Below are 19,508 nucleotides of genomic sequence, written 5' to 3' on the forward strand. Positions count from 1 at the left end.
GAAGGAAGGAAGGAAGGAAGGAAGGAAGGAAGGAAGGAAGGAAGGAAGGAAGGAAGGAAGGAAGTTAGTTCTACACATAAAGCAGGGAGCACTGACAAAAGCAGTTGTTACAGGACACCCTGCCTCTAGGGAGCCCCTGGTTACTTTGTGGTTGCAGCTCAGATGGCTCATGTACTTCTCTGCCTCAACCTTTTCAGGTGCTCCGAGTTTTCCATGGATGGAATCCAGCATTTATCTCTATTGTCACTGAGACCTGCAGTTAAAGGCACATGGGACCACCTTAGGCTCAATAGGGCATCATCCTTGTACAGCTTTGTGGGGAAACAGTGTTAAACTTCTTCTCACTCTCAGATTTGGCACCAAAAGCCTCCCACTGCATAAATAGCATCCCATGGTTGGCTAAGGTTTCCATATCCTTAACTACCCACCTGGTTGAGGTCTGAGAACAGCTTTCCCTTAATTCAATCCAACAGCCCTTTATCGAGAAACCGTAATAGCCCTGGGCCTCCGGGGAGATCACTTGCTGACCTAATGGCTCTCAGAGCCCAGGAAGGGAAGACATGTATGGAAAATCCAATCGTGGTCCACAATGGTAAGCGCAATCAATGAAGTATGGTACAAAGTCACTGTGATCAATATGCTGTGTGTGATGAGCTGGATGGTTAAGAGGGAGACACCCATGTCCCCAACAAGGCTGAGTACACAGAAGTGACTGACAACAGAATCGTCGAAGTGTCACTCCCGTTCTGCAATAAACCAATCGGTCTCAGAGCTGAACTTGGAACTGGTGAGCCTGGCATTGGCATAAGCCCCATGTCTGACCTCGCAGACCCTACAGACCCTTTCTGCAACCACCCATGTGAGGTGGGGCTTGGCTCTGTTGGGTTGTCTACTCAATAATAAATGTATGCACCTAGACCTGAAATAAACCAACACGATTTAAATGACTGAACTAATATGAATCTGTGTCAGGTGAATTTCCACTTCAGCTCCCAGCAAAGCTTCCTACTTAGCAGAGTGCCTACTTCCTTGCACACAAACACTCTTCCTTATTTCTGATTCAAGTTGTTCTTATCATGATTGGACACGGTTCTTATCCCTCTTTATTTTGAAATCATGTATGGGTCTCATGATTTTTCTATTTATACCAAGTAACCATGGGTCTTTTAAACCTGAATTCAGTATTTGGGGTTTTTTTTGGTTATGCCACATTTCAAACATATCTTAAAAAGCAAACACACATGTACCTGTGATCTGGATTTAACAAGGCGAATATTTTGCTACAGGTGCATCAGCTCCTTCTCTCAAATAAATAAACCACTGCAGACGTAACAAACACCCCCCCCATCCCATCTGTCTTATTTCCAATATTTTCTTGTCATTTCTTCTACCTTAAATCTCTGGAGTCATCTTTGTTGCTCTTGTAGAGCACTATAAGGTTGTTGTGTCTTTCAATACAATAGTAATTAGCTTCACTAATTAGTCGACATTTTCTACTTGGTTTAGGCTGTAAATTATCCAAAGTAGAATAAAGTTTCAAATGGTTTGCTATTTCTCTTTTATTTTCACCCGAGGACCTACTGATAACACATTTTTTCAAGGCAAAAGAAATTTATTCAATAGAATTATTTATACTCAATCCTATGTTTACTTCAAATAATTTCTTTTCTTGTTTTTGTTTTTTTTTTTAAATACATTTTATCAGTCCGTTCTTAGACGAATGCCTTTCTCACACAAACATCCTGCATAGGAAGAAAAATCCACTTAAATTCTAAGTTGTCAGTGCGTTCTGAGTAACAGCCCCATCTTGAATTCCAAAGAGATATAGTGTTTGAATTTGAGTTCTGATGAGTTTATAATGGAAAGAATAAAACACTAATTAATGCAAAATGTACAGATCCAGGAAATAATACAGTTCTCAAAGATGGTACTAACTTTAAGCACTTGGTTGTTATTGATAAAAGCAACGAGAAGACACTCTGGGCTTTGTTCTACTAGGTTAGCGGCTATTGGGGAGAAAGAGGGTGTTCTGCAGCCAAAGGACAATGGAGTGAGGTTCCTAAGGTCCCATTACAGGAAGGATCATGTGCTCAGGGTAACATGTGCATGGGATAAGCTGTGTCCTCCAGGAGAGGTGTGATCTCCTGTGATCCAGGCAGGTAAGGTTAGTTAAGGAACAGAACAATCTCTCCCACAGATGGGACTTGGGTTATTTCAGTCAGCACTTCTGGGATCCTCTGGGAATCTTGTTAAAATGCAGATCTGGATCCAGTAGGCCAGGATGGGGGCTGAAATTCCATATTTCTGTCAAGATCCCAGGTGATGCTGATGGACTGTGGGCCACCTGTTGAGTTGTAGGGCCCATGATAATCCATGTCCTCTCTCTTATAGAGAAGGGGAGGATAGGAGTAGAAAGATGTGATGTACAGGCAGAGGAAAGCAGAGAAATATAAAAGAAAGCAAAGGATCATAAAGAGAGATGAAGAATAGGAAATTTGAAAATATGGCCCTCCCAGCATCCCTCCCTTCTAAGCCCATGCCAGCCCATTAGGGTGGCCACTAGGTCCTTACATGGCTCCACCCAGAGCTCAGGAGCTTCAGTGCCTAGGGTGGGGCAGAGGGAGCCACCTGGTGACGTGGACTCTTCCCACAACCACAGATGTGAGTTTTCAGATGGTCCCTCAGCCGGAGCCAGGCAAGTCAGAATGCTTCCCCAGACTTCTGAACCCATCCTTCTATACAGGGAAATACATGCCAGTAGCTAACCCATGGAAGGTGGAGCGGAGGCGGGGGCAGGGCTCCCTCTTGGGTACAGCTGAGCCAGAGACCACTTGAATCATCCTCTTCACAGTGTGGTTGGACTCCCAAATCACCTAGACTGATTCAGATCTCAAGGCTGGCCCACTCCCAAGACCCTCATAATGACAGTGGCTCACTGTGCCTAATGTTTGTGCAAACAGTGCAGTTTATACTCAATACCCATCTTCCAAGGGGTCTTGCAAGGAGGGTGCCTATGTGACCAGCCCCCGGTAAATACCCTGGATGTTGAGTCTCTAATGAGCCTCCTCCCTGGTTGACAACACCTCACATGGATTACTATAACTTGTTTTGGAGGGAATTCAGCACATTCCATGTGTCCCCACTTGGAGAGGACTCATGGAAGCTTATCCTGGTTTCCTATGGACTTCACCACATGCACCTTTTTCCTTTACTCATTTTGCTTTTTATCCTGTATAAATCATAGTTTTATGACTACACACTGGTCCTGTGAGTCCCCTCAGTGGATCACAGAACCTGGAGATCCTGGGGATCTCCAGACACCTTGGAGGAGAAAAAAATGCAGCTCTGCCAACACCTTACCCAGAGGACCCAGCCAGGTATAGTGGACTTCAGACCTACATAATGGCTCTGTCTTGTGTTGGGCCACCAAGTGCCTGGTAATGTTTTAGAGTAGTAGCACAAAACTAAGAAAATGACAATAATACTTTTGCTAATAAAGAGTGTAAATATTTCAAGGAAATTTTTTAGAATCTTAAATTCACTCTGAAATAAGTCAAGCAGAGAAAGTCAATTATCATATGGTTTCACTTATTTGTGAAACATAAGGAATAGCATGGAGGACATCAGGAGAAGGAAGGGGAAAATGAAGGGGGGAAATCAGAGGGAGAGATGAACCACGAGAGACTAAGGACTTTGAGAAACAAACCGAGGGTTTTAGAGGGGAGGGGGGTGGGGGGTTGGGTTAGCCCGGTGATGGGTATTAAGGAGGGCACGTATCGCATAGAGCACTGGGTGTTATATGAAATTCACTCTCAAATTAATGGCAGCAATCCATAGATTAAAAACAAGCACCTGAAGAATGGGTAGAGCTTCTGGGAGGGTCTGTGCTTTAGGATTAAGAGCAGGTACTCTGTGTGAGAGGGGCCAGAGAGCAGCCAAATCAGCCTGATCTTCTTCAAGAAACGGTAGGTATAATCGCACAATTATCAACTAGTGCTACTCACTGTGGTCAGAGTCAGCCACATACGGAGTCAGGGGCAGAGAGATTAATTCACTTAAGCTGTGGTGATGGCTGAAGGAAATGCAAGGATGAGTCCCTTTCCTAGAGGAGATCAAAATGCAGGAGGAATGCCCGCTCTGGAGCTTCAAGAAGCCCTGAGCTGAGACAAAGGGCCTCAAAGCCAGGCAGAGCAGGGAGTTCAAGAGAAGCGTCCTGCCAAAAGGTAGATTCCACTCATGCATTCATCTAGTAAACATTTACCAGCTTTCTGCTCAGGCCCATGCACCGTGAAGTGCTCAGGACACAGAGGGAGAAGGTGGGTCTCTGTAAGCGAGCTCCCCAGGTGTGGGACACCAGTCTTGACTGAGTGATGGCCGGTAGGACTGATGGGTTCAAGCATACGTCCTCACCTGCGTGGTCTAGGATCAATAATGCCACTATTCTTGACCCTTACTTCCCCTGGGCTCCTTTAAACAAGGTGCCAGACGGTGGTGCTTGGATATGGTTCACCCCAAGCTGCTAAGCTGAAAAACAGGAATTGTCACAATTTTGCAACCATGTATTGGGGTGGGACGGGGGTAAAAATATGAACCTTGATTAATACAACTAAGAATAAGCATGCATTAACACCTGATCTCGAAAAAACAAGACTTAATTTGAAACAAAAGTTCTCCGTATAAATTGATGCTTCATTAAGCTTTAACTGTTATTCATTCTTAATTAATGTTGACCTTAACCCTGGTTTAGACCTGGTGTTCTTAGAATCAGCTCAACATCAGTATCTACTTCTGATCACACATTTGGCAAATGCATGTTTAGGGTATTTAAGTCAGCCAGCCCCCCAAGCACAAATTCTCTCCTATTTTGTTCTTTTACCTAATATTAGACAACTGACTACTTCTAAATTCAATTTAAATCAACATTTATTGATGAACTATAAAGAGGTCCAGAGATAAAAAATTAAATAGACCATAATCTATGAAGTTATACTAAGTAACAGAGTTCTAAAGAAGTTCAAATGAGGCCAATTTGTTACCCAGCGAGTATTAAAATTTTGTTGCTTGTTAGTGTTACAGATAAGCTACGAGCTAACAAGTAATAGCTTTTTCTCTGCTACTTTTCCTCTTACCATGACAAGAAAATTTTTTAAGAGTTACATAATATCCTTAGCCTAAATTAAATGGAAGCTAAACTGTATATTTTTTATTGTGAGTAAATACTCATAAAATTTACCACTTTGGCCACTTGTAAGCATGCAGTTGTATACCATTAACAATCACACTGCTGGGCAACCATCACCACCATGCATCTCCAGAACTTTCTCATCTTCTAAACTGAAACTCTGTCCCCATTCAACAGTAATTCTCCATTCCTCCCTTCCCCAAGCCCCTGGCAAGCAGTTAAAGTGTATTTTTTTAAAGATTTATTTATTCATGAGAGAGAGTGCGTGTGAGTGGGGAAGAGGGGGAACCAGAGGGAGAGGGAGAGAGAGAATCTCAAGCAGACTCCCCACTGAACGCAGAGCCCGATGCGGGGCTCGATCCCAGGACCCTGAGATCATGACCTGAGCTGAAACCAAGAGTCAGAAGCTCAACCGCCTGAGCCACCCAGGTGCCCCAAGTGTTTTTTTAATAAGAAGAAGAAAGTAATTCCTTCCCCACCTGACAAATCTTCTTCAGGCCACACCCCTCCATCCGTTGCCCCATCAACCAACTGCAAACGAGGCCGATGTTTACCACACTCTACTCTCAGAGCTCCTCCTTCAGGGCAGACTTCATATATTTTGATATTCAAAAAGTCAGGCAAGCAAAATTTAATTCTTCTCAAAGAAGCAAGGGTATGTCATCAGAAGCAGAAACTACATCAGCGGTGTAAGATAATTTAATATAGTTATGATTCCAAAGAATCCCAGAGATCTATCCCCCATGAATTACAAGGGGCCACACAGGTGCCCAAGTTCCTGCTGGAGCTGGACCTTTGTCCCTCAACACGCCATCATCCATAGGGAGACTGCCCATTACGTGTATTTTTAAATGTTTGGGGTCCTTCAGAAATCTCACTTAATCATTAGAGGACTCAGAAGAATGAATCTCCTTAACTGAACAACAGCAAGGTGATATCAGCTACTGGATTATGGAACAAAAAATACCGTAGGTTGTATGTGACTTCATTCCTTCGATTTCACACTATGTTAAGGAATAATGGGAAGACGTTTTTCCATATTTCATTACAGTACAGAATTGTTTTACTTTTACTTATTTCATAAATTAAACATGGGCATCGTATTTTAAAATGCCACACGTGTCTTATATTCACTTGAAAACATTTTCAAGTACTTTAGGAGACTCCATCTCTATATTTGATCTGACAGATTTGCAGCAACATGGAGTAACTGGTGTAATTCATACTCTGACAAAGGTCTCTCAGTGAAGGAACATACCGAGATGCTTTCTTCCCGTCGATACTGCTTCCAGTTCCTCCCGCCGTCACTGAACATGAGGACGTAGCTGGTCACCCAGTCAGAGCTCCCATACCCTCCCTGGGTGGCCACAGCTGTGACCTCCATTCTCTCTCCAAGGTCAATCTGCAGCCACTGGTATTTATCTGACACAAGTGGAGACCAGCCACCAGCCCCTTTGAGTGGAAATAGAAACAGGAAAAAATAGTAAAGGGAAAGAATTCTTTAAGAGCTACATTATCCTGTAAGAATGGGATCATAAATAAAATTTATGAAAATCATAGTTCCAAATTCTAGAACATATAACCCCCCATGATTATACACACACACACACACACACATACATGCACTCAAAACCACGGGTTAAGTAAACAGATAAATCCTACATTCATCATTAATTGCTTTGGTTTTTAGCTCATAACCCCTGACTCTGCTGTCCCCCGGTCCCACGCAACAGGTGGACAACTACACACCATGTTTCCCACCATGTGGCAATATCAGCTTAAAACTAGTGTCTTTACTGGCCTGTATGTATGACTTACCTTTGGCTGGACCTAAAGGAAAATATTCAGACCATGGTAGAACTAAAAAAGCCTATTTCTGGAATCCGAACACGAGAAAGTACCATAGTGAATGTTGGGGTAAGAACAGTGGTGATGGGGGCGCCTGGGTGGCTCAGATGGTTGAGCGCCTGCCTTCGGCTCAGGTCATGATCCCAGGGTCCTGGGATCGAGTCCCGCATCGGGCTCCCTGCTCCTTGGGAGCCTGCTTCTCCCTCTGCCTCTCTCTCTCTGTCTCTCATGAATAAATAAATAAAATCTTTAAAAAAAAAAAAAAAAGAACAGTGGTGATGGCCAAACCGTACACTCGATATGCTTACAGATTCATGCAAGAAACAGGCATTTCAAAGAACGATCTGAAACGCAGCATGGCAGGGACGGAGGTGAAGGTTTTTCTGTGCAGGGAGGGAGAGCTCTGAGAGGCCGCAGGGAGGCTGAGGGAGAACCCCGAGTGAGTGAATAAGAAGGACGTTCTCAGGTATTGGAGAGAACAGCCGCAGAGCAGAAATCATGATGCTTTGTTTGGTCCAGTGAGAAACAGATGAGAAACAGAAAAGTTAGAGCTCCCCGAGGATGTGCTGTTGACATATTTTGTTCTTCTGCTGTCACAGAAACATGAGTTTTGAATTTGGATTTAGATGTCACTTTCACTTTTCTGATTTTAAATTAATAAGCAATAAAAAATTGGAAAATAAGCTTGAAACACCTTCTGGAACCGGTGTTTTGCTAATTATCTGTGTCTAGAAAACACGAGTAATGTAAACAATGCCTAAGATGACAAAAGGAGTCTTTAAAACAATTTTTCTGGCACTGTTCTGGCACCGCACTTGAGGTTCTCATAATGAGGTCGAATGCGTTAGACTTGATCGTCTATGCATCAGATCGTCGAATGCATTAGACTTGATCGACATTGAGCGTCTTCTTGTGAGGAGCTCTTACTGACACCCACATTCGGTTTGCTAACGCCAGTAGGGCTGAGAGTATGTCAGGAGGTATGTGACACGGTTACAGGATGGCCGGGAGGGAAACGGAAGTGGGGCGCTTGCATCAGGGTGCGGGGAGTCCCCAGGAGGTGGGCACGTACATTTCTTCACCACATCCTCCATTAGTCGCACAACGTGTTCATGCACGAGCTTCAGTAAAGTCTAAAGCTCACAAGTTCTCTAGAACCCAGATTCTTTCTCATTTCTTTCTACCCTGGTTTCCCGCACTGAATCTTTGTTCAAATATTCCAAATTTTCCTCTCAACTCTACCGCAAGCTCAATGCCTTTTCCTTGGACCCAGGAGCCCAAATATGCTGCAGTTTTGGTTGTTCTGTAATGCATTTTTAAACTTTGTATTCTGAAGAGCTGCAAACATGATATAGGGGAGTCCTGTCTACTTTGTACCCAGTTTCCCTCACAGTTAAGATCTTACGTCATCGTGGGACTTGTATCAAGACTAAGATATTTACACGGGTACGATATTAATGAAATGATAGACTTTATTTTGATTTCCCCAGTGTTTCCACTAACTCCATTTTTCTGCCCCAGGATCCTGTTTTGACATTGAGTCTCCTCTGTGTCCCCCAACCCATGACAGTTTTGCAGTCTTTCCTCGCCTCTCATGACTGGATTGGTTCCACTGTTTTGTCCGAGGGTCCCACTAACAGTTGATAAATGGAAGTCTTTCTGTATTCTCTCTGAGAGCTAACTAACAGTCCGAGGGACATTACAAAAATAAACTTAATCACAGTCACAAAAATAAACTTAAAAATTAGGCGTTGGCATTTAGCTGATCGTTTTAACGTGGAGATTCCACGTTTGAAATTCTCTATGGATCAGTTCAAATCTCCGAGGAACTACTCAAAGTCCTGTATCCAGCTCATCCTAGTTGGTAGTAAAGTTCTGTAGAAGTACTGATGATACACTTGCCCGCATTTCGCCATCCTTCCCTGTCAATTTTAATCTCTCGTGAAGCCAGGAAGTATCATCCGCATGGCGTCACCCGCGTGGAGAAGCACAGTTCAGTAAACACATCATGGTGTCTCCAGCATGTTGCCTTGGGACCGGTCTCTCCCACGGGTGTAGCAGCCCACCTGCCAATCAGGCTTCCACGCGCAGCTAAGACCCTGAGCATCTCCTATTCCTTGCCTGCAGTGAGGAGGTGCTACTGGTGTGCAAATTAAGCTCTTTGATTACCTAGAGGCTGTGATCAAGGGATGGAACATCGGAATCCCCTATGCCAGGGGGCGATTCGCTTTAGCGGGATAACACGGTCCCGCAATCCCCAGATCGCTGCGGGGTGCTGATGTGGGCTGCTGGGCATTCCCTCCCGTGTGCACTGCGGACTGTGCGTTCCCACCACCCCCTGCCTCTCTCCAACCTCCGCCACTTCCTGAATAAAGTGTCAAAATGTGTACAAAGGAAAATCTATCCAAGGGGGGCCCACTTGCACAGAACAAAGTCCCAGTGCCTGGGAGGCCACCCCACACGAAATATCCTTCTCACTCCTCGGGAAAATGTGGTGCGTTGGTGCTGTAAGGAGGATGCAGCGGGAGGATGTGTTAAGCACCCAGTGTTTTCTCTCCCATCGGTTGCCGTGCACTGAAGACAAGGGGCTGTCACCGCCGTGGCTTCTAGGTGAATGAGGGGCCACAGCCCAGGCGCTGAGCTTTCCAGTCACCTTATTACTGAAGGGTCTGTTGCCTGCCACTTCGCACCAGATAGAGGTAAGACCGTGCAGTTTATCAGTTACCCAGTATTGTTTGCTGACCACCAACCAGACTGTATTTTTTTTAAAAGATTTTATTTATTTATTTGAGAGAGAGAATGAGATAGAGAGAGCATGAGAGGGGGGAGGGTCAGAGGGAGAAGCAGACTCCCCGCCGAGCAGGGAGCCCGACGCGGGACTCGATCCAGGGACTCCAGGATCATGACCTGAGCCGAAGGCAGACGCTTAACCAACTGAGCCACCCAGGCGCCCCCAGACTGTATTTTATATCCATCTGTCGCAAGGTTTCTGTTTCTAGTTAATCCTGTGTGACTGCTTCCCCTGCCTTTGGTTGGCTCAGACACAGGCAGGGACGAGTCCTCGGGGAGAGGAAAGGTTGAATGGGAAACTCTCAGCGGGGCCTCAATTACTCTGCCCACTGATCACGATGACAGTGACCACGGCTCCTGGTGGTCACAGGGCTTGCGCTCTCACAAACTGTTGGCTTCACACAGAGAAGAACATTACCTGGGGGAGAAAAGCCAAAGCTTATGCCTTCTTCATCCTTCAACAAATACCAGAGCAGCAAACTGTGAGAGACTATTAACTCTAGGGAACTAACTGAGGGTTGCTGGAGGGGAGGGTGGTGAGGGGATGGGGTCACTGGGAGATGGGCATTAAGGAGGGCACAGGATGGAATGAGCACAGGATATTGTATGCAACTGATGAATCACTAAATTCTACTGCTGAAACTAATACTACCCTATATGTTAACTAACTTGAATTTGGAAAAAAAAAAAAAAAAAGATATCCATGGAAACAAAAGTCAAGTGGGTTAATTTGAAGTGAACAGACCTACCCATCCTCAGGGCATCTATATGCAGAGCAGATAAATGGCTAAGCTGCAATTGTTGCCAAGGGAAGTCTCTCCCCACGATCATTACTCCATTGTCCCAAATGGGATCTCATCCAGCGGTGGGTGCTCTTTCCTCACTTACACGCATCTCAGTCCACAGAAGATTTACTCCAAGTTCCAGGCGGGGCCCAGCGTGCGAGGGAAGAGCAGGAGAGAAGCAGGAACCCCTTGCTGCCTTCCCCAGGGAGATGACCGACATCCCCAGGAAAGGGGGCCCGGGAGGCAGCCGGGCTCCGTGGGTGGGTGCCCCCTGACCTCCCCACTCAGAGGTCCTCGCGCTGCACACGCTGAAGCCTGGGTCAGACCCTGCCCATGTTACTGAGGGGATTAAAGCATTTGCTGCAGTTCTGATTCCTTAGGAGGCAATTCCAGCTACCTCCTGGTAGCATTTCTAGCTATCGGGATGGAGTAAGCCCAGAAACCCCGCCTCTGGGCTTGCCTAGGTGTGCTCTGCTTCCCTTCCCGTGGCTTCCTGCACTCTGCTAGCAGCCTGAGCGGGGGGACAGGACGTTTCCCACAAAATGCATCCAGAAGGGAAAAGTCAGCCCCAGCTGTCTAATTGTAAACCACATTCCTGTGCAATGTGAAGATACCCTAAAATGGCCTTGTAAACAGACCCTTCAGAAGTTAAATAAAAATATGTGTTCACCGGTCAATCTGAGTTTGTATTAAATGCCAGTGATCTTGAGGAAAAGAAAGCACCCTGTAAGCATTCATGTGTGCACCCTCCCCAGGGACAACTTGCCGTGCCCTTAGGCACCGAGCATTCCGACTGCAACTGCGGCTCTTTCTGCATAAAATAAACAAAAATCTGTCAATCCTGTGTGTTTTGTTTTGCTGTTCTCACATCGATTCCTGATCACTTGTTAAAGGAACATAGAGTAGAGAACCACTGAGATCTGAGCTGATCCAAGGTTCTCCAGCTCTGATTCGTTTGAAGTTCTGCACTGACAAAACCGTAAGATGATTCTGCTAATTTCTCACCTTAGAAACAGAACAAGAATTGCCCAGCAAGCCTATAAGAATCTAAACAAGTCATAAATCCCTCATTTATGACTGAATAAAATGTGTGACTGAGCTTATTCATGTCCCGTGAAATCTCTAGGTTTACAAGGAGCGCGGCTCTGGGATGTATCCTCATTCTATGAAAGCATCATCTCAGCAGCCCCCTGAGTTATGCAGAACAGACAGGATATCCGATCATCCTTGAGGCCTGTCTGAACAGCGGCACCTCCCTCTGCTGTGTGCAGACCAGTGGGGGGGAGTCCAGGCCGCCTGGAAGACCAGGAGGCCAGGCCAGCACAGTCAGCTCCACCGCCCCCAGCACTCCCCACGGATGCTCCGCTGCTTGCTCTCAAGGCAATGTCTCCTTTTTAAAAAAAATAAATATGGTGGAGGATCATGTCAGGAAATGCAAGGGTGAGATGCTCAGAAATAAAACCATGACAACTAAATTATCCACCCATTTGTGACTGCTTGTCAGCCAAATGCCTCTGGAAAAAAAAAAAAAAATTCCCACTGATGCTAAAACTTGCATTTTCTTTAAGGATGTTGTACGGCTTAATTCGTAGCAATTTGTAAGCACGCCGTGAGAGCCTCCGATGAAAAGAGTCGCGTACCAATTACCTGCTATACAAAATAGAATATCATAATGAATGCAAAAAGGGTGAGGCTTGAGCCTGGCAAAATGTGCATGCTGCTGACGAGCAGCACTCGGGGTGGGGGCATTCAAGGGATTGCACTTGAACGTGTCAGAGCAAAGCCCACTCCACCACCTCCCGTCAGCCCCTAGTCCAGGCAGGTCTCCCTCCACGTTCATGGTAGCAGAGCAGGTGACCACAGGGCCCACGGAGAGGAGCCAGTAGCCTTCGTCCCTGGCTATGGTCTTCCTGGGTCACACATGAAACATGCGGTTCAGGACTCCTGTGTTGATTTCAATATGGCACCTATGTACCAGTAGGGAATCCCAGGTGCCTCGTCAACGATTGCTAACTGGGCCTTACCACTTTGGCAGACATGAAGGTCACCTTAGCTGGTACCTCATTTGCCAGGAATCCTGGGCAGAAAAAAAAGGAAATTCCTAGAAGGGGCAATGCAGTTGAACGTGACTGGAGGGAAAATCAATGTAAAGATTAAGTGTTTTTGTCTTTCCTTAGGGAAGTTATTTGAATCACAGCCTTTATTCCTAAGTAAATTCTCAGTTGTTGATCTCGGCTCAAGTCATGATCCCAGGGGCGTGACATGGAGCCCCGTGTTGGGCTTTGTACTCAGCGTGGAGTCTGCTAGTCCCTCTCCCTCTGCTCCTCCTCTCACTCGCATTCTCTCTCTCTCTCTAAATTAAGTAAATAAAATCTTTAAAAATAATAAAAATAAAATAAAATTATGTACTGACTATTCTCTCACTACCCTATACATCAGGTAGATGCAGTAATCAGCTACATATAAAATCCCTGGCAGGAGCCATGATAGTTCGGATGTTTCTATTTTTCCATAAAAATATTTGAAAGCTCAAACACTGCTGGGCAAAATAAGAAACTAGGGAGGTAAGACAGACCACCTTCTTTACAACCTCCAGGTACCATAACATAGACCAAGGATATTTTAACCATATAATCAGGTAGTCTAACATGATTTCCATCACCAGGTCATGCACTGAATTTTCAAAAAAGCTGAAACTACTACATATGAAGAATCATCATCATTATTATAATCATCCACATTTTATACAATCCACATTTTACATCATAATATCCTAAACTGAAATGAACTAATCTGTTCTCCAGCATTTACAAAGGCAAAAGAAATGTCAGGAAAGAATCTGGAATGCTGGCTTTTATTTTTTTTAAGATTTTATTTATTTTTTTGAGAGAAAGGGAGAGAGCACACAAGCGGGGTGAGGGGCAGAAGGAGAAGCAGGCTCTCCTCTGAGCAGGGAGCCCAATGTGGGGCTCGATCCCAGGACCCCGGGATCATGACCTGAGCCGAAGGCAGATGCTCAACCCACTGAGCCACCCAGGCGCCCCTGGGATGCTGGCTTTTAACAGAAAATATTCATAGATAATCCTTCAGAAGGAATACTGATAAACTGTGCTGTCTGAATCTTGCTTTAGGAATGGGTATGAAATCAGATGGTAAAATGAAGGAATATTTAGTGAAATGTGTATTGTACACAATCAGAGTAGCAACAACCACAAGAAAGAACCTCGTCAGTTGATTGCCACGCTCTTTTTTATTTTTTTAAGATTTTATTTATTTATTTGACAGAGAGAGACACAGCGAGAGAGGGAACACAAGCAGGGGGAGAGGGAGAGGGAGAAGCAGGCCTCCCACCAAGCAGGGAGCCCGATGTGGGGCTCGATCCCAGGACCCCAGGATCATGACCTGAGCCGGAGGCAGACGCTTAAAGACGGAGCCACCCAGGTGCCCCTGATCGCCATGCTCTTAAAAACATTAATTTAAATCTGCAAAGAGAGATCTGAATATAGTAAACACATTTTATACTTACCATTTTACAATGGTTGCTTTTCATATTCTAAGTTATTTATTTTTTAATTAAATGTAATGGAAATAAATTCATCTTAAACATTGGGATTTTCCCTTCCGATGCTTATAAACTTTCCAGTGCCACCACGCTGACAGGACCGGAGGCCTGAATCATAAAGATATTCTGTGTATGCAAATCAGAAACACAATACACAGGCCCCTTGGGATCCTTTAAACTAATTAAGTATGGTGCTTATTTAGTTTTCACAGTCTTTGGGCAACCACTGGAAAGTTTAGATGTTAAGCTGGTATTAGAGTAACCACCAGACCAAAAATAGTAAATTTGATCATTTAATTATTAATTGAAAACTGGCTTCAATGAGAAGATATATTCACTGAAGTACTGAAAGTTATCATGACTGATGCTTCGTAAATATCTGGAGGAGTAATTATCTGGCCAGAAGTGCTTCTTCATAGTAAAAGGCCATGAAGGTGGTCATCAGTGGGCATGCTCTCGCCACCTATACTCACCAAAATCCTTCACTGTGTCCTTACTCTGCCCTACCAGTCTATTTGATCATTTGTGGGGTTCCCGCATTTGATTTTTGAGGACACAATAAAACTCAAGCTATACTTAAACTGTAATCTTAGAAATACCAAATTAAGGGAGGAAAATGCTCCATTCCATAGTAATATCTTCAGAATTTACATTTACATGGGACACAGTCAATTTAAAATTTTACTTTCTGAATGAATCATTCACCAAAAGAGTTAATCCATCCCTTTCAAAGGCAGTAAAACATTTGAGTTTTCAGCATATGTATTAGCTTATTCAGTCTGCTGAACTATTATTCGTGCAAAAGGGAAAGTAACTTAGTCCATGACACTCAAGGAGCAAGAATGAATGAATACCTCTTCAAAAAGTAAGCTCTCTTCCCACGGATATGAAGAGAATCTATTTTCAACAAGAGCCTTTGCCCAGGCTCCTCCCAGGCCAGGTCCTGGGATGGAGCTGTCTCCCCATCACTATCCTGTGGGCAGCTTCACATTTCACTGATGCCAGCCAGTGGCTTGCTGGTGTTCCCCAGTGCCCGTGACGTTGGCTCGTTCGTTTGTTGTTTTAGTTACCCACGATAAGCGTACTTGACTAGTCACCCATCCATAGAGTGCTCTAAAACTAAAAAAGGATGATAAAATAGGAAATATTCCAGAGCCTGCAATAATTCCCTTCTGATTTGCATCTCATTTATGATCATTTGCAGGCCATCAACAGGCAAGGGAAATGTCAGAACAAACAAAAAAGATGAATACTAAAGACGAAGGAAGCTAGCAAATGATAAAATGTTGAACCTGCTGCTTCATCTTCATTAAACTGCAATATAATTACTTTTTGAACCATGAGAATGAATATTAAGTAAGAATGATCGTTGTTCTCTCTGAGAAAGAATCATGATGGATTAACAACAAGACGGTATCGGACTCACCATCTCTGCGATTAAGACTTGCAAACCCCGGGCCGTGGCTGCTGGACAGCTCCGACGAGCTGCTGAAGGACTCTCGCGGCAAGGTGGACGCCAGCGGAACATCACAGTTATCTGTGCGGAAAATACCAAATTCAGATGAACCCCCTGCTCCAGGCTTTCCCGTCTTCTTCCTTTCCTCCTTTCCTGCTTCCTTCCTACTCTCCCTCCTCTCCTTCTTTCTTCCCTTCCTTTTTAGTTAACAGGCTAAGAAAATGCTAGAACCTACGGCAAACATCAGTCTCCATCAGATGTGTGTTAGTAAATGTTTAACAACAGGCTCTTAAAGCCCTGATTGGTAGCATTTGCCATCTTCTATGGTGCAAATACTCCCATCATAGGCAATTCCAAGCTGTCAGCGTGATGTCACCAACCATGGAACTGGAAAGAGATTCACACGTGTCACGTCATTCTATAGTATTTCCACCACGCAGATCCAAGAGACCGAAATAACCTCAAGAGCATAGGTAATAGTAAGATGCCATGAAATAGAGTAATAAGTGGTGAGTTTGGAGAATTTACCTTTGTTTTTAGCATGATTTACTTAATTGTAACTTTATATAACTTAATCTTTAATAATGACTGTGTTTTAACAACTGGCTTACAAAATTCATGAAAAGTTAACGATTGGCTCTTGCTAGCTACTAAAAGTTTGTTCCAGCCCATTGCCCCTCAATGGATAACTATTAGAATTATTCCCTTTAAAATCAGGAAGAAGACTTTAATAGGCATCACCGCTTCTGTTGAAAGCTGCTCTCAAAGTCCTACCGGTACATAAGAGAACATTTAAAAACTAAAAGAATCGGGAAAAAAAAAAAAAGCAACTGTCATCACTTTCAGACGATACGATTGTGGAGGTAGAAAATCCAAAATTAAGTACCTGACTGGCTTAATAGCTCAATATCCCAAAACTGATTTCATTTTAAACTCTAGCTGGGGTTAGATGATAAATAGAATAGCAACTAATAACAAAACACATAAAGTATCTAAGAATGAATCTTACAAAACTGTGCAAAACATTTATAGGTATTATTATAAAAACTGTATTGAAAGACATTAAAGCAAAACTGCATAAAATACAGACTCCAGGGCGCCTGGGTGGCTCAGTTGGTTAAGCGACTGCCTTCGGCTCAGGTCATGATCCTGGAGTCCCGGGATCGAGTCCCACATCGGGCTCCCTGCTCGGCAGGGAGTCTGCTTCTCCCTCTGACCCTCCCCCCTCTCATGTGCTCTCTCTCTCTCATTCTCTCTCTCTCTCTCAAAAAAAAAAAAAATCTAAAATACAGACTCCAGTGATCACAACCAGGAAGACAGTATTTTTAAAGTCTCAGTCATCCCCAGTTTGATCTAAAGATTCATTAGGAGTCCAATCAAAAGCCCAAGAGGCTTTTTCATAGAAATTGAATTGAGGAACCATGACTCAGGAGTTCATAACATGGGGTACAGATATGATTTAAGGAGCTTGTGAAGACAGAGAAAAACTACATCTTTATTTTCATTAAACCCCCAGCTGAAATTCAGCATTTTCTTTAATCATGAGCATAGACAAACCACAGCATTTTCAGTAGTGCTCATGCTTTGTTGTTTGTTTGTTACCATCATAAGTTACAGATATTCTTATAGCAATCATTGTCACAGATATCTAGAAATATCATTCATGTTCTTCCTTACTTCAAAATAATCGTTATTTATTCTACTCACCAGTAGATTTTGTTATTTAATGTGCTAATAACTAAGGAGACTTATTATATTACTATTTCTAATTTATTGACATCAGTGCTTCACTGTAACTGACATATATATATATATATATATATATATATATGTTTTACACATTGCTCTGAGAAGGGGACACAGACTTCAACAAAGTACCAAAGGGGTCTGTGGCAAAGGAAGGCGTCAGAAGTCCCTGTGATGGTGTGTGCACAGGAAGCACAAAGTGTTGAGTTATTACTGGGGTATTATTCGTACTTCAGAAAACTCCAGAGGAGGAGGGTTATCTACAGTTCACAGTCAACTGAGCTAACTTAAGTATTAGCCTAGAAATCTCTCAGGGGGAGCAGCATGTTGAGCAGACCTGCATTATTCTCCCCGTATGCAGAGGGTTTCTGGAGACCTCACCACCACCTTGAAGTCACATAGCAGACTGAGGGCAAGAGAGGATTATTCCCATTAACTGTGTGTCTCAGGAAGCCTTCTCTCTTCCCAGCCCTGGCCCCACACAGTGTCCTTTAGGGATCTGTCCTGATGCCACCCTCTCCGTCCCCTCTGTTCACACTATTGTCATCTCACCACTTATGGTCTCCCCTGAAGTTGGAAACTGAATGAGAAGCTAAGCATAGATTTTGGAACCGGACTTGGGTGGGGTTGGCATTTATCAGGTTTGCCTACTCTTGGGAGTGTCACTCACCCTTCTCTAAGCCTTGGTTCTCTCCTCAGTTCAATGGGAAATCACACAACAGGACAATGAAGAGACACACAACTGTACAGTGAAGAGACACACAGCTGGACAATGGGAAATCACACAACTGGACAACAGGGGGTCACACAACTGGACAATGAAGAGACACAACTGTACAGTGGGGAATCACACAACTGGACAATGATGATATCCCATAATTATACAATGGAGAGTCAACCCCCACAACTGTACAGGGGGGAGTCACACAATTATACAATGGAAGTCACACAGCAATATGGCAGGGGGTACAATGGGGACTCACACACTAAGAGGACTGCTGAGGATTAAAAGTATTTGCTTTTATTATTCTCACTATGGTAAGACACACTTTTTAAGTTCCTTCAAATGATGCTATAACAGGGCACCTGGGTGGCTCAGTCGTTGAGCGTCTGCCTTCGGCTCAGGTCATGGTCCCACGGTCCTGGGATCGAGTCCCGCGTCGGGCTCCCTGCTCAGCGGGAAGCCCGCTTCTCCCTCTCCCACTCCCCCCTGCTTGTGTTCCCTCTCTCGCTATGTCTCTCTCTGTGTCAAATAAATAAATAAAATCTTTAAAAGAAAAAAAAAGATGCTATAAGGACATTTTCCCCATACAGAGATGTAAAAGGCAGTGTTCAAGGTTCCAAACCATATTGTCATTTTTTTATTCTTTCTTCAAAGAAGGCATATGAAGCTTAGTCTTTAAAAAAAGAAAGTAATAGCTTTTGTGCTGTAATCTTTCTTGGAAGAACAATTTATAAAATTTATTTTAAAATGACAATTTTCTTTATAACCCTAACTTAGAAGCTTCAAAAACAGTGTTCCAATCTATGCCAACATAGTAAAAGTTGAGAATATGTGTGGTCAAAAAACAGTGGTCACATCCTTACAGGGAACCTAGAGAGGAGATACTCTGGATTTGCACAGTGCTTTTCAGGCATTCAGTGTGTTTCTAACGAAACTTAGTCCATGTAAGGTGAAGGCTCAGGAGCCATCCCAAACCTCCATTATCTTTGTTTTCAACTTGAAATGTCTATATTTTCTACTAAGATTCCTGAAGCAAAAATGGTCAAGACCCAACTTAATTTTCTTTTTCTTGGCATCATTATAAAACACTTGAATCCGACTAAATGAGTATCATTCTTATGAATAATATGATAAATATTATCTCTATCCAAAAAAAATATAGATGATTCCTGAAATGTTTCAAAGCTACAAGAATTATTCACAAATTATGGTTTTTAACAAGTGAGATGGCAAAACAATTTTAAAGAACCACTATTTATCACTTAGAGGGAAAAGCAAGTTGAGTACAAATAATAAGCTTATGAGAAATAACATATGAAAATAGAGAATATTACAGTTAAGCTAAAACAATTTTATTTCCCTTCATAATAACCACTCATATTAATGAGAGTGATTCTATGGAATAATCTTAATTT

At 43.5% G+C, this 19,508-nt stretch overlaps 1 protein-coding gene across 4 annotated transcripts in view; it reads right to left on the reverse strand.

Annotated features, from left to right (window-relative positions):
- LOC118026358 (contactin-associated protein-like 3) overlaps positions 1-19,508 on the reverse strand; it is a 177,659-nt gene that overhangs the window by 130,812 nt on the left and 27,339 nt on the right. For all 4 annotated transcript variants that reach the window (XM_035029173.1, XM_035029174.1, XM_035029176.1 and 1 more), the window contains exons 2-3: positions 15,594-15,704; positions 6,441-6,634 (exon numbers count right to left, since the gene is read on the reverse strand). In XM_035029173.1, coding sequence (XP_034885064.1) covers positions 6,441-6,634; positions 15,594-15,704 — 305 coding nt within the window. The remainder of the gene's footprint in view (positions 1-6,440; positions 6,635-15,593; positions 15,705-19,508) is intronic.

The sequence above is a fragment of the Mirounga leonina genome, unplaced genomic scaffold (assembly GCF_011800145.1).
Source record: "Mirounga leonina isolate KUSES-001 unplaced genomic scaffold, KU_Mleo_1.0 Mir_224, whole genome shotgun sequence".
NCBI lineage: Eukaryota > Metazoa > Chordata > Mammalia > Carnivora > Phocidae > Mirounga > Mirounga leonina.